This window comes from Pseudorca crassidens, chromosome 2 (genome assembly GCF_039906515.1).
Source record: "Pseudorca crassidens isolate mPseCra1 chromosome 2, mPseCra1.hap1, whole genome shotgun sequence".
Taxonomy (NCBI): domain Eukaryota; kingdom Metazoa; phylum Chordata; class Mammalia; order Artiodactyla; family Delphinidae; genus Pseudorca; species Pseudorca crassidens.
In genome coordinates, this window is record NC_090297.1 from 181,194,893 (window position 1) to 181,209,071 (window position 14,179).

The 14,179-nt window shown below is 42.8% G+C and overlaps 1 protein-coding gene across 3 annotated transcripts in view; it reads right to left on the reverse strand.

Moving 5' to 3' along the window:
- The window catches only part of DENND1B (DENN domain containing 1B), a 252,903-nt gene extending 246,814 nt beyond the window's left edge, over window positions 1-6,089 (reverse strand). For all 3 annotated transcript variants that reach the window (XM_067729825.1, XM_067729827.1, XM_067729824.1), the window contains exons 1-2: window positions 5,980-6,089; window positions 3,921-3,985 (exon numbers count right to left, since the gene is read on the reverse strand). In XM_067729825.1, the coding sequence (XP_067585926.1) occupies window positions 3,921-3,985; window positions 5,980-5,996 (82 nt within the window). In that variant the 5' untranslated portion in view covers window positions 5,997-6,089. The remainder of the gene's footprint in view (window positions 1-3,920; window positions 3,986-5,979) is intronic.
- Window positions 6,090-14,179: the final 8,090 nt, after the last annotated feature.

Sequence of the window (14,179 nt, forward strand, 5' to 3'; positions counted from 1 at the left end):
GGGAAAGCAGGGGCAGCCGGGTTACAATAAGTTCTGCTATTAGAATCGAAGGGAGGCCACCCTGCTGGCTGAACTTCCCTGATGGCTGGGAAGAAGAAAGACAGCAAAGAGAAGAAAAGGGGCGCCAGCAATGTCTGGAAACCCAACAGGAGGAGCGTTAAGACCTAGATGTTGGCACCTCACTCTCGGAGAGCTGGAGCAGAAGCTACCAGGGAAGCTGTCCTGCCAGGAAAACATCCACGAGGAGACGCCCCAGCCAGCCGGGCGGACACCACCAGCACCCCATCCACTAACACAAAGGGGACGCAGTAGGAAACACTACCAACCCCACTCACAGCAATGCTTCAATCTGTGGGGCCCTTCACATGTGCTCTAAAATGTGTCCTTTTCAAAAAAATCAATATACTGCCTTTGAAACAAGTCCAAACAGCAACAGATGAGATGATGAGCATCACCTCACCAGAGCCGGATGTATCAAGTTATAGTTCAGCACCGCCATTTCCAATCATAACTAAAACTCAGTTAACGACGGTCTGTCTCTGAAGATATTTATGACGTAAATTATTTGGGATAAATAAGTTAAAACTTCTCTATTAATAAGTAAACAAGAAACATGCCAAATATCTTAATGTAATATGACCAGTCTTAGCATAAACCAAGTTTACCCTGAGCATCATATTTTCTACTGGATCAAACAGATAGTCATCAAAAAACTACTCCAGGGGGGCTTCCCTGGTGGCGCAGTGGTTGAGAGTCCGCCTGCCGATGCAGGGGATGCAGGTTCGTGCCCCGGTCCGGGAGGATCCCACATGCCGCGGAGCGGCTGGGCCCGTGAGCCATGGCCGCTGAGCCTGCGCGTCCGGAGCCTGTGCTCCGCAACGGGAGAGGCCACAGCAGTGAGAGGCCCGCGTACCGCAAAAAAAAAAAAAAAAAAAAATACACCAGGGCTTCCCTGGCGGCGCAGTGGTTGAGAGTCCGCCTGCTGATGCACGGGACGTGGGTTCGTGCCTCTGGTGACCTACTTCTAGACTTCCTCTCCTATGAAATATCAAGTTTCCTTATTATTTAAATTGGTTTTATATCTGTACCCTGAAACATCCTAACTTACACATTTTGTTTTATCGGTCCATTACTACATAAGAATATCATCCATGTTCATGTAAATGTTAGCCAAAAAAACCGTATCCTACTTTAAACAAACTGATACGTATATGAGACTCATTAGATAAATAGGTTTCATTGACAGTTAAATAAGAATATTCCAATAACTTATTTTAATAATTTCTGGACATTTTGCCCTTCAATATTTATCAATACAATAGAAAACTAACAAAAAAAATTTAGAAACATCAAACTCTCAATTTGACATAAAATTTTAGTTATACAGTAGCATCACTTTTTAGAGCATAAGAAGTGTAACTTGTTAGGCCCTAAAATGTTAGTTATATTCATAAATTTAAGTCACAATCAAAAAAGAACAGTTGTTAATGCTTTTTACATAGTTAGTTGAATTTAGCTTTTTAAAAAATCTTTTGAATTTGGTGCCAATGAGCCATTTTAATGGAATACATGGGTAGAATGGATTAATTGCACCCTACAGAGAAGCCAAAGTGCTTATTTTAACCATTTATTATATTTCCAACTTCATCATGCTGGATAAATGGTTAACATACAAATGAAGATGTTTCTGATGAGTAGCGATTTAACAATAACAACAGCAAAAAAGCAAGAAGGTAATAAAAGAAGGGCAGAAGTAAAAGATACCAACTGAAATGACCAGTTCCTGAAAAATGGAAAAAAGGCAGAGGGCGGAAGTAAGGAGTAAACCGCGCAGGAGTCTGCATGGAAAGTCCGAATCCCTCTCACACACACACAGAGCGGGTGTTCCATAAGGTAGGTCCATGCTTTCATCAAGATCACATTAGCATGCATTTAAAATTACAGAGAAACCATGTTTGCCAAAGGAATTTAGCCTGTTTTACAAACACATCAGGTCGGCACTACTTCACACACCTTAGCTGATGCTATGGTAGGTACTGTGAAGATTTATTCATATCAAATATACTATAAGAACAGATTTAAATTGGAGCTAAAAATAATAATAATAACGTATCCATTGGAGTCTTCAAAGAGAACTTACTTGGGCCTGGAAAGAACGTAAACAGACCAATGTTAATACATATAGGACAACAAAAGATTACCTTTTTAATCGGAGAAAGCTCACGTACAACCTAGGATCAGTCCCCGCCTGGGGAAAAACCTGACCACAGCTGCAACTCACATGGGCCTAAGTGCAGCAGGCAGGGCTGGGGGAGCCAGGAAGGTGTCTGACTTCCTACCTAAAATTAGCCAGGCCCACTTCACCACAGCTGGGTTAGGTTCCTCTATTTTAAGGTGTGCAGCCCCAAATTGCTTAGGAGTATATAACTGCTGGCCGGTTTCAGGAGCTAAGAGTGTCGAGAGACTTTCCACCAAGCCTTGAGAGTGGACAACTAGCCTGGACAAAAATTCCACACTGAATCATCAAGCTGTCTGGGGTCTAAGTACACTGGCAGTGAAATCATACACTGGAGATATCCATGAAAGCATATCACCCGAGGGCACAATACGAAGGAAATGAGCAAGAAGAGACGTCCCTTACTCTTTTCCACCACCCAACACACACACACACACACACGCACACACACACACACACACACACACACACACACACACACACACACACACACACACACACACGCAGGATAAAAGTAAGGGAGAAACTGACAAAAATTCATGATCCTAAAGTGTTCTTGTCCTTTCAGGAAATTATATAGAACTGACAGCTGAAACCCTTCCAAGTAATGTCCCGTGATTGTTTTTTGTTTTTTTGTTTTTTAAAGTGTGCAATTCAATGGCATTTAGTACATTCACGGTCTGGTACAATCCCAGCCACCTTTATCTAATTCTGAAACATTTCCATCACTCTAAAACAAAACCTCCTACCCATTTAAACGTTTCTTCACATCTCCTTCTCCCCTCAGTCCCTGGCAACCTATTTACCTATTTTGGATATTGCATATAAATGGAATCATAACAATATGTGACCTTTTATATCTGACTCCTTTCACTTAGCATAAATGTTTTCAAGGTTCATCCACATTGTGGCATGTATCAGCACTTCATTCCTTTTTATGGCTGAATAGTATTCCGTTGCATGTATAAACCACAATTTGTTTATCTGTTCATCCACTGATGGGCCTTTGTGCTGTTTCCACCTTTTGGCTATTGTCAGTAGCACTGCTGTAGACATGCGTGTACATGTATTTGTCTGAATACCTGTTTTCAGTTCTTTGGGGTACATACCTAGGAGTTGAATTGCTAGATCATATGGAAATTCTATTTTTAACTTTTTGAGGAACCATCAAACTGTTTTTCACGAGCCTGAACCATTTTACACTCCTACCAATGTCCCATGACTCTTTACCTCCCCGTGAAAGTCCTAGGCTCCCGGAGTGAACCCCATGGAGTGGGTACTCAGTTCACATTCTGCATTTGGGAAACATTAGAAGGGAACTGGTGCCGCTCCCATTTGTACAGGCGAGAAATTTTTTGCTAGCATTTAAAAAAGGAGCTGAATTTTCAAAAAAAAATGAAAAATGAAAAGGCATGCCCTTCCACCAAAACTAACAATAACTTCATCAACCAATGGTAAAGTTAAGTTGTAAGTTACATGGCCTTTACATACACCTGAAATTTAAGCTGCACAGATAACATTCTGGATTGCTACCACCTCGTGGCAAAGACTTAGCATCTATTTTATTACCAGAACTTGAGACACTAGACACAGAATACACATTTAATTCAGTATGATCCTGATGCCACCACGTTCTGGTCGTCTACAACAATAGCGCTTGTTTTGAATTAGCAAACACACATACCTTCATCTTCTGAGGCATGACATTTCACTCTCAATACCAAGTCAAAGGTTCTTTCTGGATTTTCCCTAAAAGAAAAAGAACTTTGTTATTTTTATCTCCTATAACAAAGTTTATATTTTCTTAACTCTAAAAATTAATCTCCTTCTTGTCTCAGTATGTTCCATATAACTACATGACCACAGCGTAGAAGAAGTAAAGTGTTTTCCTAGTTCAGCAACTTAAGAACCCTGAGGCTTAGGAGCCTGGAGTCTTGGGGCAAAACATTTAACCTCTGAGCCTGTTTTCTTACCTATAAAGTACCCTGTTCGCTTCAAAGAATAATAATGGTGAGGATTACAAATCAAATAATACAAGTGGAAGTACTTTATAAAGTATTAAGTGCTGTATAAATATAAAGCATTGCCTTTATCTTACTGAATCAAAACCGGAAAGCCAGCACGTTCCTAAGTGTCTCTACCTTTCCCTGCCAGCAGAGTTTGACAGCAGGTTCTCCAGCTTTCTTCAAAGGACTTGCAATACAGATGTAAATGAGCACCTGGTTCCACCTGCCATGTTCTAGAGCACCATGAGTCATTCATAATGTTCCTTAAATGCAATACTTCGCACATACTTTTCTTGAGATATAATAATTACAGCACATAAGCATGTTTAAAGTGCCAAACTAAACATAGCCTCCAAGGCCAACCAAAAAAAGCCTTATTTTACGTCAGTTATCTTTGGGGAAATTGGACATCTGCCTCAATACTTGGATTTTATCACTAAGAACAGTGACGCTTTGCTTCATTCAAGAGTTATCCGCATCTTCACTAACTGCTCATACATTCAACATAGTCTCTGCTTTATTTCAAAAAGCAAATTGAAACCTACTGAGACATCTGTTTTAAAAACATAGTTCTGGGTTTTTTTTTAAACTTAGTTCTGTTTTAATCTCTTTCTGCCAGAAGATAAAAGGTCAAAGTCTGATACCACAAAGTCCATGTGATCAAAGTGTTAATATATTTCAGTTATTCCTGCCAAGGAGACCTTAGTGTCTTTGTGTGCACTGGCTGTTTGTAATATGCACTTCCTTCAAGAAACTAATGGCAGCTTTGGCTTCTAAATAAACATTTGATTTTTAAAAAATTTATTACAAGAATCTAGAAACATAGGAAGCGACAACCCACATAAATTTATTTGCAAATAGAAGTTTCCTCAGCCCTCCCACGATTCACTTGCTTCAATGGGAAAAATCAACCTGGACCCTCAGTCAGGTGACCCTCCCTCCTAAGCCGGTTCAGGTCAAAAGGTCCACTTTTCACGTCATGCACCTAGCAACCCACCCCCCGCAAGATATCAAACACTGAAGAAAACAATTCTAAATCACACAATTTTCCTATTTTCGTAATAGTCTTTAGGATCTCTCAAGTGTAAATAGTAAATATCGATTCTATTATACTGGGAAATTTTAAAGGCCTTTCACGCTAAAAGAAAAATACACGATATTCACGATTTTAAACTCGGAGGAAGGGAGGGTTAAGGGGGGCGGGGGAAGAGAAGAAAAATGGAATTCTTTGCAAACTAAGTTTCTGTAGCAAAACATAAAACTCATGCCTCTAAGGTACCCAAAAGAAAATCACCACACTTAACACAAATAGCTTTCTGCCTAATTCGTCTCCTAAAGAAAAGCCTCCCCTGGTGGGTACCGGAGCCAACACATCAAAACACCACCACCGCCCACCCAGCCTCCCAGACCCTCTGGCAGGGACCAGCGGCCGTATTACCGCACACGGGGGCCCCTTTCAGGTCCTAAGAAGAGGCGTAAAAAGAAGGACATGGGACCGCGCCGGGAAGACACCTCACACCCGCACCGCGCGGCCCGGCGCGGCGCGGGCGCCCGGCTGTCACGTCCGACCCGCGGCCCAGGACCCGCAGCGGCCGCGCCGGCGCCCAGGCCTCCGCGTCGGGCCGCGCGTCCCCGCCGCCTGCAGGCTCCGCGGCCTAGGCCGTCCGGGGACCCGGGGGTCCTGGGGCCCGGGGTCGGGGTACCGAGGAGGGGCCGCTGCCCGCCGCCCGCACTCACTTGGTCCTGCAGTCCATGGCTGCATGTCGCGGGGGCCGCCCCGCCCCGCCGGCCGCCGCGGGAACGGCCGCTCAGAGCCCGGCGGCCGCGGCCCGGCGGTGGAGCTGCGCCCGCCCCGCCCCCACGTCCGGGTGACCGCGCGGCCGCCGCCCCCGCCGCCCCCTCGCGCCGGCCTCACGCTGCCTGCACCTTCAGCGAACCAGGAAGTCGGCGGGCGGGGCCGCAGCCGGACCGCCTCACCTGGGCCGCACGGCCCGCCGGCCCCCGCGGGGGGGCGGGGGGCCGGGCCGTGGGCGGGCGTCTGGGGGCCCCCCTAGGGGCCTGCCCGGTGGCCCGCGGGCCGCTATTAGGCCAGACTGCAAGTGCCCCGCGTCCTGAGCGCCGGACCGGCCGGCTGCCTCCCCGGGGCCGGCCCAGGCTCGGGGCGTCAGGGCTGCAGCCCGCGGAAAGCTAAGAACCTGACGAAGCACCTGGACTCGCCCTGTGCTCCACCCCGCGTGCGCCCGGAGCACCAATTGCCCGTGTTTGCTCGACCCTGCGTAGGCTGGTGCGTTTCATTGCTGTCAGGCTGCAAACCCGGACGGAGCTCCAGGCGCCGCTCGGCTTCAGCTGGGCCTGGTTACCTCCGATTCCAGAGCCGCCCCCTCTGGAGTCGGGAAGGTTAGGACCTGCACCTGCTCAAGAGCCCTGCCAAGCAGCCAAATAACAGTGCTCCACTTGCTTGCACATCGGGGACACAGACCTCTCCCACCACAGGCCGCCGCACGGCCAAGCACTCACCTGGGGACACACCCACGAAGGGACAGGCCTCGTGAAAGGGCAGCCAGGGAGCTCAGGGCTGGACGGCGGCCCGAGGGCAGAGGGGCTTGTACAAAGAGCTGCAGTGTTCAGAGCCCTGGGGTACGTGGGAGCAGCTGGTATGCACCGTCCCAGCGCTTGCGGTCACTCTACATGACAGACACTTTCACCAGCATCTCATAGATGAAGAAGCGGGCCAAACCAACCCGGGGATGATGGCCAAGCTGGATTTCAGGCCAGGTCTACCCTATACCGCCTCTCTCCCTGGGGTGAGAACAGAGCTAGAAGTAGTCTTAGGATGGACGTGCGAAAGGCCGTCCAGGGCTGGGCTGTTAACGCAGAGACCTTCCCAAAAAGGCTTCTCCCACACGTTACCACCCTTGACACATGGCTTCAGTGTTTTTCATCCAAATAGGGGCTGCTTCAGACTTTATTCACGTAAAAGGTAAGAGGATGAGAGGAAACCAAATGTGGTATGTATAGAGTGTGAGTCATGAGACATACAAGTTAAACAGGAAGTCTTGGGAATTAAGAATTTAGAATCAAGAACCTAAAATTAAACTCAGTTATACCGATCTCAAACGTTCTTACCAAAGATAGGCTGTTACTTGGTCAACAGAACAAGATATATTGCATAGTCAGACCCGATAACTTATAATGAGGACAGGACATAATGGGGAAACAAAAAAGTTATATTTTAGCATAATGTGTTGTCATAGCTTCACTTGGGGTGAGACACTCAGTTTCTTGGTTCCTACATTTGTAAAATGGGAATTACTACTTGTGTATCACATGAATGATATGATGTTCAAATTTAAAAGTGCTACTAATTGTGTGCTCTATTGAGAAACCATTCTGTGGATTTCAGTTTCACAATGAGGCAACATACACCACAAAATTTTTTTCCCAAATAACACTCTTTTCTACATAAGAAGTTACCATAGTCCAAAGCCTTGGAAAAAAATCTGTAAACTCAAAAACCACTTCTGCTCCAAGTGTCACTAAATTTCTCAGACTTCTACTTTCATTATATTTAATTCTTCTCCAAAGAAAGGAACCCTACCTGGGCTGCCTGCATCAGGAGTTTTTAATTTGTGGTGAGGAACTATTAATACAACTGTTTTCTCCAACCATTTGTTGAGATTTAAGTGACAGTCATACCCCTGCACAATATAATTTTTTTAATTTACTTTAAGTATATGAAGAGGAAATACTACATATGCACACACAAATCTTTTTAAACTGGCTTTTAGGCTGACCATGATGAAGAGGTTTATTCATCTATTCAGATATTACTGAGGTAAAAGGGATAGAAACACAGATGGACACAATTTGCATGATTTGTTTAAAATTACTGAAAAAAGAGAATTTTGTATACAATTATCTTGGTGAGATGTTTATTGAAACCCATGGTATAAGTTTAGCAGTTTTAGAACTTCTGACATGAGTGGTAGAGAACTCGACAAAGGGCAAGTCTTCAAATTGGTATTAGATCTTCCTAAGATCATATTTCAGCAGTAATATTTCCTACTTGACTATTGATGTTAACGTATTTCAGGACTACAGTCATCAAAGGACATAGTCTGCATGTGGTCAAAGAACATAGTTTATAAGCTAATAATCTTAAAATCTTTTGAGCTTATTTTAGTTTTCTGTGTGTGTTTGTAAAGAATATACATAAAAATATGTCCTTGGGAATTCCCTGGTGGCCCAGTGGTTAGGACCCAGCACTTTCACTGCTGTGGGCCCAGGTTCAATCTCTGGTCGATGGAACTAACATCCCACAAGCCGTGCGATGCGAAACAGCCAAAATATAACTAAATAAAAATAAAAATATGTCCTTGATCAAATATTATGATTGTGTTGTTGACATCTCCTCTTACTGGATTTGCATCACAGTTGACACAATTCAATTAATGGACGAGATGACTTGAAATCTCCTAATGTGACGGTGGATTTGTCTATCTCAATTTGAAGTTCTTTCAATTTTTGCTTTATATAGTTTGGGGCTGTGTTGTAATATGCAAGCCAGTTTATAATTATTATATCTGCCTGGTAAACTTATCATTATGTTGTGACTTTCTTAAATTCTAGCAATGCTTTTGCCTTAGTATCTAAACAGCTTTCTTCTGATTAGTGTTTACCTAGTATTAGTAACTCTCTTTTCATCCTATTACATCAAAGCCTTCTAAATCATTATGTGTAGATTTAGCTAACAAATGTTACTTTTGGCTTTCAGCCTAGTCTGATAATCACTGACTCTTAGATTGGGCTTTTAGACCAGTGCATGTATTATAATTGCTGACATATTTGAATTTATTTCTGCCATCTAATGTTGTACTTTCCATTTGTCTTCTCCGGATCTGTGGTTTTTTTCTCTCACCTTTCCTTCTTTAGGATTGATTGATTTTTTTTTTTAATGCTTCCACTTCTCCCCTATTCTAGTTGTAAGTTATGTACTCTGTTCCTATTCATCTAGTGATTATCCTGGAAATTTTAACAGGCAAATTTATCTGATTAAGTCCAAAGTTTATCACTACATGAACCTTCTCCCAGACAACACAAGGACCTTTAAAATACCCTCCAAAACTACAATACATTATTTATGTTGTATTATACTCTTGTTTTATATCAATGTTTGTTTAGATTTACCCAGACATCTACCACTTAGTTTGCTCTTCTTTCTTATTTCCATCTTAGATGTCCCATCTATGATTGCCTTCCTTCTGCCTAAAATACATGCCATAGGTGCTGACTGATTCTCTCACTTTTTGTTTGGGTGAGGAATGTATGTATTTCACCCTCACTCTTGAAAAATATCTTCACTGATAAAGAATTCTAAATTGACATTTCTTTCTGTACATTTGCAATACCATTACACTGTCTTCTAGCATCTCTAGTTATAATGTGAATTTTGAAAGTAATCTTGAAGTGTAATCTGTCTTCTCTCTCTGCTTTTAAGATTTTTTGTTTGTCTTTAGACTTCTAGTTTCGCTATGAAGCATTGAGATGCAGATTTTTTTTTAATCCATCCTTCTTGATTTCTTTGCATTTCTTGACCCTGGACTGGTGATTTTTGTCAGTTCTGGGAAATTCTGAACCCCATCCTTTCTCCTCTTTCCTTCTGGGACTCTGATTATACACATGTTCTCTTTTTACCCTCCATTTCTCTTAACATCTCTTTCGTAATTTCTTTTTCTTTATCATTCTAGGCAGAATTCTGGATAATTTCACAAATATCTTTTTTTTAATAGATCTTTATTGGAGTATAAGTGCTTCACAATACTGTGTTAGTTGCTGTTGTACAACAAAGTGAATCAGGCACATGCTATATATGTCCCCATATCCCCTCCCTCTATCTCACCCCTCATATGGTATCTTCCTTTTCATTAATTCTTTCCCTGGCTTTGTCTCATCTTCTGTTAAAGCTAAACATTTAGTTTTCAATTTATATTACTTTTATTTCTAAAGCTCTTTTTGGTTATTTTTAAATCTGCTTTCTCAACTTGTGTTTTAAGCCTCTCTTTAATTTCTTAAAATATATTTAACATACCTATTTTAAATTCTGTTTATGATAATTCCAATCTCTGCAGCCTTTGTGGGTCTGATTCTACTATCTGATTTTTTTCTGCTGGCTATAATTTATGGTCCCTTCTTTTCTTCCACGTGTGGTGATTTCCTTTTGTTACCTGATCCTTGGAGCTTCATATGTGGAAATTTAGTGAGATCTGAAAGGAAGCTGAGTTCTCTGGAGAGGATATTCATTTATTGCCAGTAGAAGTCTAAGGAGCACTACCAGTTCAGAACCCTCTGATACTAAATTCTCAGCTTGAAACTTTTCAGACCACCCAGGTGAGATGTGACTTGTAGTTATGAATCCTCCAGGAGGATTAACTCTGCTCCAATGTTTGAGACAATCAGTTTCCCTTGAATCCCTTTGGCATGCCTGGTTCTGAGGGGTATCCTATTGGAATTCTCACATTACGAAGGGCCTTAAGCCCCAAATGGCCACGATAACAGAGACTCCAGTTCATCCAGTTTAACAAACCCCCTCTCGATGGAAGATGGCTGTGGTGGCCACTTCACTTGCTCTTCACCCCACCAAGTACTCCTCGCTTCCCTGACTGCCCTTAAGTGCCTTTAATAATTTTCAAAATATTTAATTCTGAAGTTTTAACTACTTTCAGCATAAGTTTTAACTAGACATCATAATTGACTGGCTTTAACTACACTATCCACCTAATAATGTCTACCTTCCTCAAGCCATACCCAAATAGTCCCTGACTTATATACACCCTTATATATTAATGGTGTGGGGAAATCTAAGTTCAGGGCCTTTAGTGAGACAACTGTCCTGCTTCACAACGTACTATGATAACCATAAAGGTAACCCCTGGCCCCCCAGACTCGATCCATTCACACAATGGAAATATGCCTTAGACAGAAATCAAGAGATACTGATACCTGGAGTATCGACAGCTCCTTCCCCTTTGGAGTATGGAAAAAGAAACAATATTGTCAACTCTAGAACGGTATTTCTTAAGTAATACCTTTAATAATGCTTCAAGTTTGGAACAGCATAGCTAGACTCATCTGGGCCATGAGCTTCACCAATTTATATCAGGGTTTTAAGTTCCAAACAATTAACTTAGACATGAGCTTTTAGACACAACCCTCTCATAAGTTAACACTCAGCATGGATCCAAGTCAGGCATTCCCTAAAATCTAATGCTACACTGCCTCCTATTATTATTCCCTGGTGAAATTTATTAATAATATCATCACCTCATTTACTAAGGAAGAAAAATCCTTTATATAAAGTATTTAACAAGTCAAATTTCTTGAAGTCTTTAGAAAAACATCTTGAAAATATTTTAGTAGGACCTGCCTTCTAATACCAACTGAGATAGTGTTAAAAAGAACATTCTCTAAGTATATTATTCTTTTTATGCTTAGCAGCAATATCATGAATTTGAATCTAAAGGTAAAATTCTCCTTTCAAATGACATATGAAGTACTTTTAAAATAGAGAGACTTGGTGGTCCAGTGGTTAAGAATATATCTTGCAATGCAGGGGATGCCGGTTTGATCCCTGGTTGGGGAACTAAGATCCCACATGCTGCTGGCCATTACTAAGCCCGCTCCCCACAGCTAGAGAAAAGCTTACATACCCCAATGAAGAGCCCGCGGGCAGCAACTAAGACCCAACGCAGCATGAGAAGACTTTGGAGCAATATGTTTCCTGAACATATTATTCCTTGAGTTGTCTTCACACCTCATAGCCTATATTAGCATTCTATATTAATTTGAAAGCCAACTTAAGAAGTTGTCTTCCAGCTTGGAGACAAAGGGTTCAGATCATTCTTAACATCTTTATTACCAAATCTGAACATATCCAAATATTTATAAAATTCAAATAGGAAATGATGATATTTGTTTCTTTTGCTGTTAAACTTTTAGCTAAAAAGACAGTAGAATTCTCAAAAATAATGCAGCAAAAAGAGATTCTCCTTCCCCCCTGTTTCAGGTGATTTGCCCAAAATTATAAAATCAGATTCTCTTACCTCTGACCACCTTCAGCTAGTTCACTTTTACCTTTGTTCCTCATTTTTCCAGACACTGGAAAATTTAAAACAGTCCTTCGAGTTAAGATAAAAGAATATTCGGAGCAGAGTATCAGCAACCGACTGTAAGCAAAGACAAGTTTTCTTCGTAAGTCCTGGGAGCTGCGCTGGATTGCAAGAAGCAGGGCGGAGTGTGTGTAACCCTGTGGCACTGCGTGGGAAAGACTCTCCCAACCCCACCCACCAGATACTCCACACAAATAAAGACATCCGCATTGTATGGCAACTCTGCTCACACCCATCTAATACTCTCTGGAGCCTAGTAATCATATCCGATGAGCAATGACGTTAGAATTCACTTGAAGGTAGCGTAAGAGCATCTAATGCAATGTTACTAGTTCAACACAGTCAGTAACCCCTATAAGCAGCCCTCATCCTGATACAAACAGAGAAATGATCCCCAGCCAATTCCTTACAGCAAGTTCTACTTTCCTAAGATACAATAACTAGGCAAACATTACACGCACTTATGTCTGAGCAATTCTAGGGAGAGAAAGGAAAATGCTGTGTGCTCGCAAACAGAACTCAGTTAAATACCACAGCAGAATATCCTTGAGGAGATAAACAGAGATTCAAAACTTCAAAATGTATGACTACTTCCCCCTTTCTTACTGGTGCAAATAAGAAGATGATAAAAATAAACAAGGAGGGCTTCCCTGGTTGAGAGTCCGCCTGCCGATGCAGGGGACGCGGGTTCGTGCCCCGGTCCAGGAAGATCCCACATGCCGCGGAGCGGCTGGGCCCGTGAGCCATGGCCGCTGAGCCTGCGCGTCCGGAGCCTGTGCTCCGCAGCGGGAGAGGCCGCAACAGTGGGAGGCCCGCGTACCGCAAAAAAAAATAAAAATAAACAAGGACTGAGAGGTCTCCTGGCTGTCATCTTATCTCTCTGCTGTTTTTTCTGATGTCACAGATCCAAGACATAGGCAGGTATCTGGCAAGACAACCGTGGCCGGTAATCTTCCCTGGGAAGGGAAGCCGACGGGCAGCTCCATGAAACTCATCAAGGTCTTCTTAGCTTGGTGGGAACTCGCTTGACTTGTAAAGAGGACTCGGCCGTACCTGCCTTTCTTCATTCACCGTGCACAATTCCAGTAGCTTTTCCTGTCTTCTTGAGGCTGCCAATCAGGATGGCTGAGCAAAGCAGGAATGCAGGGGGGCTCAGGACCGGTGACTCAGTCACCCCATCTGCTGCCCCTGCACCCGTGTGGACTGACTGCTCTGTCTGTTGCCACACAGCCACCCCCTGGACTTCCCTTCACCTCCCTCTGCGTTGGATTGTAGGTCAGGAACATAGGACATTACCCTACGTACTGTGCATGGTAATTACACTGTGTTCTCACAGCGGTTACTTAAGAAAATTACCAAACAGGTGCTAGTAATTCCTATTCCACGATGACATAAGGCCATTGATCCCCACACGACCCATTTATTTCCCTCTCTGATTTTTAACACAAGCATGTTGCCCTTCCCCTTTAAATAAGCAGGTATGAACTCTTAAGTGATGCAGGCATGAATTCATGAGGAGAGGCCTACTATTAGAATTAGAAGGAAGTTTTTCAATCAAGTGGCCTATGATTGAGTTAACAAAAACTCACTCCAGCAAGCCAGCTGGCAAAACTACTTCCAATTTGTGAGAGAAAAAAAAAAAATCTTAACATTTGAGTCACTATATCATTTCATGCACAAAGACTTGGTGTACATACCAGAAAGACAAGCCTCTCCACATTTGCATGTATCCTTTTTATAGCTGTTGTGATTTTGCCAAGTGCTTTATGATG